The 15,000-nt window shown below is 19.5% G+C and overlaps 8 protein-coding genes across 8 annotated transcripts in view; 4 read left to right on the top strand and 4 right to left on the bottom strand.

Moving 5' to 3' along the window:
• The window catches only part of DDB_G0285129 (hypothetical protein), a gene marked incomplete at both ends in the record, with an annotated part of 1,038 nt that extends 453 nt beyond the window's left edge, over window positions 1–585 (bottom strand). Inside the window, 2 exons of the mRNA XM_634792.1 lie at window positions 1–340; window positions 484–585. The exon at window positions 1–340 is cut by the window's left edge and continues 125 nt beyond it. Of these exons, the coding sequence (XP_639884.1) occupies window positions 1–340; window positions 484–585 (442 nt within the window). The remainder of the gene's footprint in view (window positions 341–483) is intronic.
• A 587-nt stretch (window positions 586–1,172) lies between these two features.
• DDB_G0285155 (hypothetical protein) lies at window positions 1,173–3,693 on the top strand (the record flags this gene model as incomplete). Its single annotated transcript, XM_634791.1, has 2 exons — window positions 1,173–1,262; window positions 1,378–3,693. 2 exons carry the CDS (start codon window positions 1,173–1,175, stop codon window positions 3,691–3,693), a joined length of 2,406 nt encoding a protein of 801 aa, XP_639883.1.
• A 1,776-nt stretch (window positions 3,694–5,469) lies between these two features.
• On the top strand, window positions 5,470–7,100 carry DDB_G0285149 (RING zinc finger-containing protein; the record flags this gene model as incomplete). The annotated part of the gene is made up of 3 exons (XM_634790.1): window positions 5,470–5,730; window positions 5,857–6,715; window positions 6,937–7,100. 3 exons carry the CDS (start codon window positions 5,470–5,472, stop codon window positions 7,098–7,100), a joined length of 1,284 nt encoding a protein of 427 aa, XP_639882.1.
• Window positions 7,101–7,621: 521 nt separating this feature from the next.
• Window positions 7,622–8,807, top strand: DDB_G0285127 (hypothetical protein; the record flags this gene model as incomplete). The annotated part of the gene is made up of 2 exons (XM_634789.1): window positions 7,622–8,014; window positions 8,100–8,807. 2 exons carry the CDS (start codon window positions 7,622–7,624, stop codon window positions 8,805–8,807), a joined length of 1,101 nt encoding a protein of 366 aa, XP_639881.1.
• A 295-nt stretch (window positions 8,808–9,102) lies between these two features.
• DDB_G0285125 (cyclin-like F-box containing protein) lies at window positions 9,103–10,948 on the top strand (the record flags this gene model as incomplete). Its single annotated transcript, XM_634788.1, has 3 exons — window positions 9,103–9,644; window positions 9,746–9,894; window positions 10,017–10,948. The coding sequence occupies 3 exons, from the start codon at window positions 9,103–9,105 to the stop codon at window positions 10,946–10,948; spliced, it is 1,623 nt and encodes a 540-aa protein (XP_639880.1).
• A 113-nt stretch (window positions 10,949–11,061) lies between these two features.
• Window positions 11,062–13,396, bottom strand: DDB_G0285123 (hypothetical protein; the record flags this gene model as incomplete). The annotated part of the gene is made up of 2 exons (XM_634787.1): window positions 11,062–13,116; window positions 13,232–13,396. The coding sequence occupies 2 exons, from the start codon at window positions 13,394–13,396 to the stop codon at window positions 11,062–11,064; spliced, it is 2,220 nt and encodes a 739-aa protein (XP_639879.1).
• A 152-nt stretch (window positions 13,397–13,548) lies between these two features.
• Window positions 13,549–13,845, bottom strand: DDB_G0285121 (hypothetical protein; the record flags this gene model as incomplete). The annotated part of the gene is made up of 1 exon (XM_634786.1): window positions 13,549–13,845. The coding sequence occupies one exon, from the start codon at window positions 13,843–13,845 to the stop codon at window positions 13,549–13,551; it is 297 nt and encodes a 98-aa protein (XP_639878.1).
• A 558-nt stretch (window positions 13,846–14,403) lies between these two features.
• The window catches only part of psmE3 (proteasome activator complex subunit 3), a gene marked incomplete at both ends in the record, with an annotated part of 1,069 nt that continues 472 nt past the window's right edge, over window positions 14,404–15,000 (bottom strand). Inside the window, 2 exons of the mRNA XM_634785.1 lie at window positions 14,404–14,554; window positions 14,664–14,938. Of these exons, the coding sequence (XP_639877.1) occupies window positions 14,404–14,554; window positions 14,664–14,938 (426 nt within the window). The remainder of the gene's footprint in view (window positions 14,555–14,663; window positions 14,939–15,000) is intronic.

Below are 15,000 nucleotides of genomic sequence, written 5' to 3'. Positions count from 1 at the left end.
TCTTTTCATTTGGTCCTAAACTACTATCTTCATCATAACTATAACTATAACTACTACCATATTCACTATTACTATCACTACTACTACTACTACTACTACTTCCACCACCACCACCACCATTATCAGTGGTGTTATTTGTATTATTATTAATATTATTATTATTATCTTTATCTTTATGTTCAATTACACCATAATAGAATGCATTTGCACCCAATTTATTGTACCACCATACATCATTATTTAATTCCATACATCTTTCATCACTTGGTATGACTGTAGTATTAAAATAATGATTTATAACTTTACAATCTGATGGTATATATGTTTTTGCAAATTTCATCTATATACATATACATATAATAAATTAATATTGATATTATATCAAATATAAGAATTAAATTATGTTATTAATAAACCATAAAATAATTATTAGTTTTTTTTTTTTTTTTTTTTTTTTTTTTTTTTTTTTTTTTCTATACTTACACTAGGTAATAAATCAAATACCACTATAATGATTGTTGCAATTAATGTTAATAATGAAAAAATAACTAAACAAATGCATATTATTTTCTCTCTGAATTTCATTCTATAGAGATGAAACGTTTAAATATTTATTTATTTATTTATATTTTATTGTGATATTTTTTTTTTTTTTTTTTTATGAAAAGTTGGTGTTGTGTATGTCCTGGTGGTTTGAAAATTATTTTTTAAAAAAAAAAAAATTTTTTTTATTTTTTTTTATTTTTTATTTTTGTGATCATTTTTGTCAGAAAACGGTGTTTTTTTTGTTAGTGTTCATGTCACACCAATTATTTGATTTTTTATTTTAGTTTTATTTTTAGTTTTATTTTTTTTTTTTTTTCAAATTAGATGAACAACAACAAGTTTTCTAGTTTGAGAAAACAATTGGTTTTATCGTGTTTTTTCAAAATGTAATAGGAATTTTTTATTGGTGACTAGAAAATTTTTATAAAACGTGGTAATGCATATTTTGAAATGACACGCTAAAACCAATTGTTTTTCCAACCTAGAAAACAAGGTTACCAATCATAAAAAAAAAAAAAAAAAAAAAAAAATTTTTTAGAAATAAAAAAGAATTTTTTTTTTTTATTTTTTTTTTATTTTTTTTTTAAATCATTATAGGTTTTTTTTTTTTTTAGATTTTTGTTAAAATGGAAAAACAATTATTTTTTAAAGTTTTTAATAATAAATATATTTCATCTTTAATTTTTTCATTTATTTCAACCTCATCTTTTATGGGGGTATTTATTAAATCTTTTAATTAGTTGTTTTAAATAGTAATTAAAAAAAATAATTTACAACACACTAATGATAATAAAAAAAAAAAAAAAAAAAAAAAATTATTATTTAAAATAGGGAAAATTTAAATATGACGAAATAACTAGTGTTCAATGGATGATAGATAATAAACATTATTCATTATTAAAAGATAAAGTTAAAATAGGTAAAGAGAATTTATCATTTTACCCAGTATCAAATGAAATATATTTTCCTCTACAATATCCTCATGATATAAATAGATTCTTTGGAAATTGTGAAAATAATAAAAATAAAAATAAAAATAAAAATGAATTAAAAAAAAATGAAGAAATTAAATTTGATCCAAAGAAATCTGATTTTTTATTTTCAATTTTTTCAATTCCAGATATTAAAAAAAAAAAAAAAATAAAAAAAATAAAAACAACTAGAGAAGAAGAAGAAGATGAAGAAGAAGAGGAATCAATTGAAATTATTTCATTACATAATGATATAGAATTTTATTATTATTTATTTAAAAATTATTATTCAAGTTTTTTTAAATTTATGAATATTAAATTATTAGTTGAAAAGTTAATTTCATATGATAATTATATAGCATTAGATTTACTTTATATGGAATATAAATTAATTGAACCAACTCTTACTATGTTTATATCATCAGTTAGATTGAATTCATTTAAAATGGCAAACTATATTTATAATCAATTGGGTTGCCCAGAAATGGATAATCAGATCTTATGGAATTCAATAATAAATAAAGAAAATCGGTCAATTGATATCGATAAAAAATTACAATATTTAGTTTTTAAAACTTTACAATTATCAAATAAAACAATACCAAATCAATTAAAACCAATAGATTATAAAATTAATACACTATTTTTCAAATCAACATTAGAGTCATTATTAAATTCATGTTATAGTATTTCAATTTTAAATTTACCATCATTAGAAAACTGGGAATTAAAAAAAAAACAATTAAATAATCAAAGTTTTGGGTCATCTGATATTTTAATTAATCCACTTTTAAAAGAAACAATTGATGAACCATTATCAATTGAGGAATTAGATAATATAAAATTACAATTTAAAAATTTAAATTTACCATTATCAATAATAATTAAAAATATAAATTTTAATAATAATAATAATAATAATATTAATAATGAAAATGAAAAAATAAAATTATTAATTTCAAAATTATTTAAAATGATAATACCATATAGTGTTGAAAAACAATCTATTAGAAATTATTTATATTATTGTATAATGTTTAAAAGTAGTGGTAGTGGTAATAATGAAAATTATGAATGGTTTAGATATTTAGTTGGATTTGATGCAAGAAAATTTTTATTTGAAAATTGTAATGGAAGAAAAGATTTACAAATAAAATATTTAGATTATTTTTTAGATGGTGGCAATATTAGTTTTAGAATTATGATTGATTTATTTGATTTATTAGTTTCATTAAATGATATTATTTTAATTGAAATGGTTGGAAATTTATTAAAAGATAAAATTAGAAGATCTTCTACCACAACTTCAAATGCTACTTTACCACATCAAACATTTGTATTCCCAAAATCAACTCAAGTAATTGACTATTTATTATCACCAAATAATTTAGAACTAAAACCAATTATTAAATTTAAAATCGATTGTTTATTTACTAAAAGAGAACAAGGAGAAGATAATGGCGATGGTGATGGTGATGATGAATTAAGAAATAATAATAATAATTATCAATTATTGTATCATTATAAAAATAATTATCCAATTAATTATTTTGCTGATTTAGGAAATGTTTATATTTTTTATCAAATTAGAATTTGTTCAAATGAAACTATAGATTTTATATTAGATAACGATAATATTAAAGACTTTTTAAAAGAAACTGACCTTGTAACACTTTTTAAATCAAAATATTATTTACATGGGTCAATAGAGAAAATTTCATACCTTTTTAATGAAATTAGGAGAATGAAATCAAAAACAACTCATCTAGTTCAAGATCCATCCCAAATTATTAATGCACCATTATTATTATATTATTATCATCAAGGTTTACATATTGCTGATAAGGATATTATTTTAAATGATTCATTAATATTTGAAATTGCAGTTAGATCGGATTTTAAATTATTTGAAAGAATATTATCATTAAGTCATTGTTCAAGAGTAATTACTAGAATATTATCTTATTCAATATCGTTAGGTAAATTAGAAATGTTTGAATATATAGTAAATTCTGAAAAACATAAAAATATATTATTAAATGAAATAACTCCAACTTCAAAAATTCTAACAATATATGATATAAATTATCTAATAGATAAAGCTTATACTTGTTTTCAACCAAAGTTTATAATTTACTTTAAAGAGGTTTTAAATTTTAGAATTATTAATAATTAAATTTAAATAATAATAATAATAATAATAATAACAATTTAAATAATACTTTAAAAAAAAAGGAGGGAATAAAAAATAATAAATAAATAATAAAAATTATTTTATTAAAATTTTAGTTTTTAAACATATAAACTTTTTTTTATTTTTTATTTATTTTTTGAGTAAAAGTTGAATAGAAAATTAAGAAAACACCCCAATATCTTTCCGGTGATAAATTAGAACCTTCTCAACTAATACCTATCAATTTTGTTAATGTTTGGAATAATGGCGATGTTGTAATTCTTTGGCTGTTTAGAATTTTTTTTTTTTTTTTTTTTTTTTTTTATTTTTACCTTTTTTTTTTATCGTCTTTTTTTTTTTATCGTTTTTTTTTTTGATTAAGAAAATCACCAAATGAACATGTCTATTAATTTTTTTAAAATTAATTAATGGTTGGACTGAATTTTTAATGGTTTTTTCTTTTTTTTTTTTTTTTTGTCCTGGTGGTTTGGAAATTATTTTTTATTATTTTATTTTTTATTTCAAAACTTTTGTGATGATCATTTTCGTCAGAAAAAAAAGAAATGGTGTTTTTTTTTGCTTGTGTCGCACAGATTATTAGATTTTTTATTTTTAGTTTTTTATTTTTCTTTTTTTTTTTAAAAAATTTTTATTTTATATATTTATTTATTTATTTACTTCCTTATTTTTTTTATTTAATTTTTTTTTTTTTTTTTTTTTTTTTTTTTTTTTTTTTATAAAATTTAATTATTAAATTTTTTTAAAAGGAAAAAAAAAAAAAAAATGAAAACCATATCCAATCAAAATTTAGTAATTAAATTTCATTTAAATATACTTCTCATGCATGTGTAAATAAAATTAAACCGAAAGGTCACTCGCTTGATATTTTTCTTTTTGATGTGAAGATATTTTCTTTTTTTTTTTTATTTTTATTTTTATTTTTATTTTTATCGTCTTTTTTTTTTAATTTTTTTTAATTAAAAGAAAATTAATTAATTAACGAGTGGATTGAATTTTAAACAGTTTTTTTTTTTTTTTTTTTTTTGTCCAATCCAAATCAAAAGAAAAATTAAAAAATCATCAAATCGAAAATTAATTGGGTTTTACATATTCTTTTAATTAATTGATTTCATATTAAGGAATCATCCTATGAAAATACACCTTAAAAATTGTGTTTATATTGAAATTTTGACCTAAAAAAAGAAAATTAATTTATTAATAAATGAATAGAACGAATTTGTGCTAAGATCTTCGAAACCTAAGCTCGACTTCTAAAAATATCCATTTAATAATTAATTTATTTTTTATTTTAATTAAAATTTTTTTATTTAGTGGGAGCGCGATCATAATTCCAATAATTCTTGAAATTTTTTAAAAAAAAAAAAAGAAAAAAAAAAAAAAAAAATTTTAAATTGTTTTTGCATTTAATTTTTTTATTTTTTTTATTTTTTTATTTTTAAAAAAGAAAAAAAAAATAAAAAAAAAAAAAAAAATAAACACTTAAAAGGATAAGATAGAAATATTAAAGAAAGAGATAGAAAAAAAAAAAAAAAAAAATTTAATAAAAAAAAAAAAACCAATTAAAAAGAAAAAAAAAAAATTAATTAATTAATTAATAAAAGATATTAAATAATAAAGATAATAATAATAATAAAACATAAATAAACATTGTAAATAATATTAACAATTATAATAATTTAAGAAACAAAATAGAATCAAAAATTTTTTTTTTTTTTTTTTTTTTTTAATACGTAACAATAATAATAATAATATTATGAAATGACAGAGTTTAAAATTAGTGATTTATTAGTTAAACCATTATCAGAAAGTTTTTCATGCATAGTGTGTACAGATCTCCTTAGTGAGAGTCACGATAAAATTCAAGTTAATCAATGTCCTCATGGCCATTGTTTATGCTCAGATTGTTGGACAAAACAGATTGAAAATAAGAAAAAAGAATGTCCAATCTGTAGGGCAAAAGTAAAATTAGAGTTTTTATCACGTAATTTATTTTTAGAAAGTGAATTTAAAAAGAAAAAGGTAAGAATAAATAATATTTTTAATAATAAATAATTTTTAAAAAAAGGATTAAAATTAATAATAACATTTAATTTTTTATTTTATTTTTATTTTATATTATTTTTATTTTTTTATTTTTTTTTAAAGGTATATTGTAAATATCAATATAAAGAAGAAAAAGAAGATGGTAAAATAATTAAAGATGAAGAGAATGGATGTAAAGATATAATTAGAATTGAAGAGATGGAAACACATTTTAAAAATTGTCAATATGCATTTATAAATTGTCCAAATGGTGATGAATGTAAAATTAATAGTAGATTTAGAAAGAATCAATTGGAGGAACATAATAAGTCTTGTGAATATTTAAAAGTACCATGTCAATATTGTAAAACACCAATAGCCAAAATCAATAAGGATCATTTGGAGAGCGAATGTCAATCATACAAAATAAAGTGTACACATTGTAAATTAGAGATGTTGAGAATGGAATTATCGGAGCATTTGGAGGTATGTCCCGAGATGACCATTCAATGTAAATATAAAGAGGGTGGATGTCAAGTAAGCTTTCAAAGAAAACATCAAGCCAATCATTTAGCATCAGAGAATAATCATATAGGTTTCATTCAAAACATTATAGATCAACATCGTATCCTACTGGATGAGAGTGATAGATGTTTCAAACGATTGAAATGTAGTCATGAAACTTTGGAGAAAAGGTTAACCAATATAAATAAATACTCAAATCAATGGGTAATTGAAAATTGGATGCAAAAAGTAATCGATATCCCAAACGATGAAGTTACCTCTACCAAGCGAGTATCTTGTCCAATGTTTTACTTTAACTCTAGAAAATATAATGTGTCTTGTTTTCCAAATGGTTTCACTCCAGCAAATAAAGATTACATTTCACTTTATCTTCATTTACATGAAGCTTCCCCAAATATTAATATTAAATTCTCTTTTGAAATTGTAAATTCCGATCCAACAAAATCAATTAAAAAAGGTAAATTTTATTTTATTTTATTTTATTTTTTTAAAAATATATATATATATATGTTTAATTAATATCCATTTTATTAATTTTTATTTTATGTTTTTTTTTTTAAAAAAAAAAATATTTAAATAATTTATATTATTTAATTTATGTAATATTTAATTTATATAATTTTTATTATATTGTCTAAACCAAAAAAAAAAAAAAAAAAAAATAATAATTGTTTTTAGAAAAAAATTCATACTTTCAAAACGATAAAGGTATTGGATGGGAAAAATTTGCAGAATGTAAAACTATAAATACTTTGGGTGAGGGTTTTGTTGTTGGCAATAAACTTACAATCAAATTTGAAATTGAGATTCCACAAACAATAGATCCTTTAACTACTAAATAATAAATAAAAATAAACAAATAATTAATAAACTATTAATTAAATAAAAATAATAAAAATAATAATAATAATAATAATAATAATAATAATAATAATAATAATAATAATAATAATAATAATAATAATAATAATAATAATAATAATAATAATATCAATAATACGCTTCCTTCCTTCTCCTTCTATAAATAAAATTGATTGTAAAAAAAAACAAACAAAAACATTTGTCTTTTTTTTTTTTTGTTCTTACATTTTCCATAAAAGGGTTTCCGAGTTTAAAAATAAAATTAAAAATAAAATAAAAAAAAATAAAAAAAAAGATTCGTCATCTCATCAAAACAATATAAATGAGTCACTAACCCAAAAAATTAAGTCCCCTAATATTAATTTTTTTCATTTTTTTTTTTCTCCTTTTTTTTTTATTTTTATTTTTTATTTTTATTAAAACATTATCATTTAATTAAAAAAAAACAAAAAAAAAAAAAAAAAAAAAAAAAGATAAAAATAATAAAAGATAAAAATAAAAGATGATATTACAAACAATATTTTTTAAAATTATATTATTTTTAAAAAAGATAATTTTAAAATTTATTTTAAAAGTTTTATTTTTTAAAATTATATTATTTTTAATTAGTAAAGTTTTTTATCCAATTTTTTCAAGTAATTTAAAGATTGAAACATTAGAATTAAATATAGATAGAGTAGAAGGTAAAACAAATAAAAAAAGTTTCAAAATAGTTCAATTATCAGATATACACTATGACAAATTACCTTTAAGAATATCTGATTCTTTTCTTCAAAAAGTTATAAATTCAACAAATGCTTTAAATCCTGATTTAATCTTAATAACAGGTGATTTAGTTGAAAGGGATCCAGAACCAATAACTCAATTATATAAAAAACATTTATCACAATTAAAGGTAATTAATATTAATAAAAAATATTAAAAATAATAATAATAATAGATTATTAATAATCTATATCTTCAATAAAAAAAAAAAATAGTCAAAATATGGTATTTATGCTATACTTGGTAATCATGATTATAAAACAACATTGGGACCAGAAATTATTAAAAATGCATTAAAGAATACAAATATAACATTATTGGAAAATGATATTGTTTATCCAATGGGTAAAGATAAAGTTGGTGGTGGTGGTGGTGCCATTCAATTAATTGGTATTGATAGTTATGCAAATACGGATCAGAATAAAATGGATAGATTATATAGAGAAATAAATTCAACAACATCAAATGATTTAATTAAATTCCTTTTAATACATAATCCTGATCATGTATCATTATTAAAAGAGAATAATGTAAATGTTGATGTGGTTATTGCTGGTCATTCACATGGTAGTCAAATTTGTTTTCCAAAATTTAATGGAATTTTTAAAACTAGATTTACAAATGGTGATCCACTTTTACCATACTTTGAAAGTTTTATTCAAAAGATTCCAATTAAATTCATTAGAAATATTAAATATCCTGGTAAAAGAACTTTAAAAAATTGGAAATTTGGTAAAGGTTATTTTCAAATCTTACAAAATTCTCATAAATTAAACTTTTATGTAAATCGTGGACTTGGTACTCATCCACCTTTTCGTATATTTTGTGATCCTGAAATTACTCTTATAAATTTAAATTCAAATAATACAACAAATAATAATAATAATAATAATAATACAACTTCGTCAATTAAAATAAAATAAAATCTATTTATTATAATGATAATTATTCATCTATTGTCTAATTTCTTAATCAATTAAAAAATTAATTACAAACTGTAAAAAAAAAAAAAAAGTTGTATTATAATAGCTAAACATTTTTCACGGGACAAATATTTGATGGTCCTTTGACAAATTTTTTTTTTTTTTCAATTTTTTCATGTTTTCATTAGTTTTTTTTTTTTTTTTTTTTTTTAAATAAAAAAAACATTGGCAAAAGAAATTTACTATTTTCACACTCATATAAATAAATATTTAAAAATAAAAAAAAAGTAAAGAGATGCAATCACCAAATAATGCATCGTTTTTTACAACACTTTTTAAAAATAAATATATATTTGGTGTTATTGCCTCAGTGATTGTCTTAACATTTGGTTTATTTAAAGCAATTAAACCTTCACCACCAGATAATGATAAAAATGATAAAAATAATAATAATAAAAATAAAAATAAAGATGATGAAAATATAAATAAAACAAAACAACATCAAGATGATATTTTAGATGAATTAAAAGAAGAAATAAATAAATTAAAACCTACAAATATTGATTCAGAAAATAATAATAATAATAATAATAATAATAATAATAATAATAATAATAATAATAATAATAATAATAATAATAATAATAATAATAATAATAATATAAAAAATAAAACTAATATTAAAAGTAGTAGCAATAATATTAATAATAAAAATATTAACCAACACAATAATAATAATAATAATACCCAAAAAAAGAAAGATATTGAACTTATTTCATTACCACATCAAATTTTATATCAAATCTTTGAATCAATATCACCTCAAGATTTTACAAAGTATTTATTTGAAATTAATTAATTTTATATTATTTATAAATAAATTTATAAATATAAATGATATATACTAATAAATGATTTCATTATTGTTATTATTTTAGTTGTTCAAAATTAAATAAAAAATGGAATTCAGTTTTAATAAAATTAGATAAATGTTGGATTCAATATTCTATTGATAGATGGAATTTACATCAAATTTATCCATTTGAGGAAACTAGAAATAAAAATAAAGAATATTTTAAAAAGAAATGTAGGCTTTTTTTTATAAAACGAATTCACAATTTGGAAATTTCACACCAACCAACCAATCAATATTATTTTGTTTGAATGTATACTAATATTAAAAATATTATTTTATTTTTTTTCCAAAAGATTTAGAAGAGAAAAAAAGATTAGGGTTTAAACCAGAACAATATATAGTATCAATTATGAGTGAATGTAGTGAATTTACAGAACCAGGCAGATGGAAATCAGAGAAAATTATAAATCCAAACGGAAGTTGGTGGAGAAAAAGATTTATTGAAGAAATGTCAAAAGGTTTGACAATGACAACATTTATTTTAAATAATAATAGCAATAATAGCAATAATAATAATAATAATAGTAATAAAAATGATGATGATCAAGAAGATGAAGATGAAGAAGATGATGAAGAAGTAGGATTAGATAGTCGTTGTCCAACTGGTAATATCGTTTTAAATGGTAAAGTGAATACACCAATTGGTGCATTTAGATTTATAGATAAAGAAGATGCACTTTTAAAATTTAATGGTAATCAATGGTTAGAAAAACATTCTTCAGATTCACCATATGCTGGTGATGTCGTTGGTTATTTCAATTTTTCATTATTCCCATTAGATTGTGATGATGAATTATTTCAACCTTATAGTTCACAAATCGTTGAATTTTTAAGAGTTTTAACATTTGGTTCAAGAGGTACTGTTACTCGTTTAAAAAATCAACATAGTGTTCAATCAATCGTTTTTGAAAGATGTACATTATCTTCAATCTTTGGAAAATATGGTTTCAATGATGGTGATGCTTTATTGGATACTGATATCACTTCAAATTATATAGTATCTCTAATTGAAGAGATTCAAAACTTTTTAGATAAAAGTGGTGTTGGTGTTAATGCCGTTGATGGTGGTGCTAAAGTGGTTTACACTGATAAAACTTCTCATAATCCAATTAGATACACTGGTCATCTTTCAAAAGAATCTTTACAACTTCAAATTAATATTTGGATTTATAATTCTGTCATTTTACAAAGTAAAAGATTATGGAATAGAAGATTAGAAGATTAAATAACTAAATAATTAATTTTAATAATACAAAAAAAAAATAAATAATAAAGAATAAAAAAGTAATAAAAAACATAAAAAACATAATAAATTGTATTTATTTTATTTTATATTATTTAATATTGATAATTTGAACAATTATCAATTCTAAATTGATTTTCGTCAATTTTTGATATTGAAAGATAATAAAATTTTCCAATTATTAAATTGAATAGTTTGGTTTGTTTTTCAATTGGTAATAACTCAAATTCTGATTCATTTAGTTGTAGGAATTGAAAATGGGCTGTTGATGTTGCACTTAAATTGATTCTAGTTTTTGTTGTTACATCATTACCAATACCAATGGGACTACAAATTTTATAAGTGAAATTAAATTTTAACATTATTTCAACTTGATTAATTGATCTATTACAATGTTGACAAAATATAAAATCTTTATTATTATCATTATTATTATTATTATTATTATTATTATTATTATTATTATTATTATTATTATTATTATTATTTTCTATAATATTGGTATTTGTTAAATTAATTTCTTTATTACAAACTGAATGAACCTTTTGTAAATTTTTTCTACTTTCATTATTTATACCAATTATTGCGCCAATGAAAACTGAATTTGAGTAATCATTTAATTGATCAATATTAATTTGATTATATAGAAATCTACTTGATAATAAACCTTGAATTTTTGAAATAATAATATAGTTATAGCTATTATTATTATTATTATTATTGTATAATGGGTTGTTGTTTTCAATACAATAAACAACACCATCTTTTATATTTAAATTTTTAAAATAAACTAATTGACCTTCTTCGATTCTATTATTTTTATATATGCTATTGCTAATTATATTATTGTTGTTATTTTTACTATTATTTTCATCAATTTTTAAAACTATATCTATTGTTTTTGCTATTGTATTATTTTGATAAACTTTATAAATAATTTGTTGTTTCTTTGAAAAATCAACTTCTAAAATATTAACCAATAATGAAAAATTTGTTCCAAAAGCATTAGAAATATCCATTCTTTCTGAAATTTTAGATGTAGTGTTTGCCAAAGTGGTAGAAGGGGTGGCAGTTGTCGTTGTTGAATTTATAGTTGGGCTTATTTTATTATCATTTGGTAATACACATATTGTTGAAGATGGTAATACTTCTAAAACGATTCTATTAATATCATTATTATTTGTATTATTTATATTATTAAAATTATTATTATTATTATAATAAACTCCTTTAATTCTGATTTTTTCACCTTTTTGTAGTAATCTTAAATATCCGATTTGCTCATCCCAGAATACCAATTCAACAGTGTATGGTGAGATTGATAATGATTGATCCTTTATATTATCTTTTCTAAAATCTAATAACTCTGATAATATCATTACTTGTTTCATACTATGACCTAAGAAACTATCATATGGTAGAATCCTATCCCATTTATATTGAGTATTCTTTTCCTCTACTTTTAATATTTTCTCAACTCGTAACCATAATACTGAATTTTCATCAGGAATGAATGATTTATTACCATCAAGAAATATATTTGATAATTTAAAATGTTTTAATCTTTCTGTAAATGATAAATCTTCAATATCTTTTAATATCATTATTAATACTGATGATGGTAATATAATTTGTTTTTTATTTTGTACCTTTTTATTATTATTATTATTATTATCATTATTATCATTATTATTATTATTATTATTATCAAGTTTAAAAATTTTTGAAGCTTTTGAATATTGTTGTAAAATATTTGAAATTCTAATATTTCTACCAGGTGAAATTAAAGGTGAATTACCAAAATATTCAGATAAATAACTATAAAATCTTGGATGTAACCATAATTGATTGATATAGTAAGAATCACCAATGGTAATTATATTTGAAAAACTTTGATGGTGATGATGTTTCAATTTTTTTTTTGGTTGCGTTTGTGTTTGTTGTTCATCATTCGTATTTGGTTGATTATCTTTTCTATTGATTGATTGTATTGTTGTCTCTATAATTGAATCAAATGGTATTGTTTCTCTTTTATAAGATAAATATAATGATTTTGGTTTTTTATAATCAATTTCGTTGTCGTTATTATTGAAACTATTATTTAAACCATTATTAATGTTAGAAATTACATCAATACCCTCTAAATCCCACTAAAAAGAGTTTTTTAAGATTTTTATTTATAATTACATGTTAGTAGATTGTATTTTTAAATAAATAAAAAAAAAAAATTTATCATATAATAATTATAATATATGTATTTCATACCTTATTTTGTAAATCTGTTTTTACTATTGTTGAAGTAACACCATCAGAATACTCTTGTAGTAGTGATATTAAATTATTACAAACCCAATCCCATGGGATTGGTAAATTCAATTTTTCATTATTTATCCCACTTTTAAATCCTTCAATTACCTTTTCAAACTGCATAATACCAATGATTCGTTTGTGTAATTTTGAATAAAAAAAAGCAAAAAAAAAAAAAAAAAAAAAAAGCCAAAAAAAAAAAAAAAAAAAAAAAAAAAAAAAAAAAAAAAAAAAAAAAAGAAAATAAAATATTAAATTTAAAAATAAACAATTATTTATTCGATTATTTTAATATTATTAAAATTTGATTGAATTTTTCTAATTTCACAAAATTGATTATTTTGTAATTCAATCTCCATTCTAATGATTTTGTCTTGTATTTTTCTTATCTCTTCTTCTATTTGTCTCTTTTGATTTAGTAATTCTTTTAGTTTATTTTCACTTAAAGCATAAATTAATCTTAAATCCTCTACTGATGGATAAAAAACTGCTGAATCACCTGATAATGAAAATGATAATAATGGATGACTTTGTTTGGATGGTTCTTGTATTATAGTTTCTATTTCTTCCATTTTTTTTTTTTTTTTTTCAAAAAATTTTTAATGACTTTTTCCTTTTAAAAAAAAATAAAAATAAAATATAAAAAAGTGAGTTTACATTAATAAAAAAACTAAAAGATTAAATAAAAAAAAAAAAAAATAAACATCTCAAAAAAGGAAATAGTTTTATAAATTGGTAATTTTTTTTTTTTTTTTTTCGGAAACAATTGGAATAAATTAATTTTTTTTTTTTTTTTTTCAAAACATTAAATCTTTGCAGATGTTTTATTTTATTTTTATTATAATTGTTCCCAAAAAAAAAAATAAAAAAATAAAAAATTAGAGATTAATCTTTTTTTTTTTTTTATTTTTTTTTTTTTTAAATTTGTGTGATATTATATTTTATTTGTGAGAAAGAGAGAGTGTAATGATTCGGGGGTGGTGGTGGAGATAGTGGTGGAGATAGTGGAGGTAGTGGTGGCGGCAGTGATATGATGATAGTAGTGGTTTCGTCTATTTAATTCTTTTTTTACAAGTTACTAGTTGGTAACCATTTGTATATTTTATTTTTTCTTTTTTCTTTTTTTTTTTTTAATAAATATTTGAAGCATTTGTTGGTCTTGGAGTTTCAAGTTTAGCAAAATTCTTTACAATTAAGGAATAAGTTGTAGCATAATTATTTGCTAAATCAAAATATGAAAAACTAAATCTTGTAAATTCTTTTTCATCGACTTGAGCAAGTCTAAAAATTATTATTATTATTATTATTATTATTATTATTAAAAATAAAAAAGTGAAATTATTAATATATGAATAATGAAATATTATTTTTTTTATAAATATATACATACGAATATCTATAAGCTTCAATATCTTTATGTTTTAAAATCTTTTTAACGAGAGAAGCTCTTGATGCAAAATAACTTTCAGAACCATCTAATAAAGATGTATAAACTTCTTCTAATTTTGTAATTTGTGTAATGATATCTTCTTGAACGTCAACACCAAAATTGTTACCATCCTCAATTCTTGGTATATTTAAAGAAATCCAACCTCTAATAACTGAAAAAGTTTCAATAAGTTCAATATATGCTTTTTTAAATTTTTGATGAGTTTCCATAATAACCTATATATATATATGATAAGTTTTTTAAAAAAATAAAAACAATTATTAGTGTATGTTTAAAA

The sequence above is a fragment of the Dictyostelium discoideum genome, assembly GCF_000004695.1.
Source record: "Dictyostelium discoideum AX4 chromosome 4 chromosome, whole genome shotgun sequence".
NCBI lineage: Eukaryota > Evosea > Eumycetozoa > Dictyosteliales > Dictyosteliaceae > Dictyostelium > Dictyostelium discoideum.
This window is presented reverse-complemented; position numbering and strand designations above follow the sequence as displayed.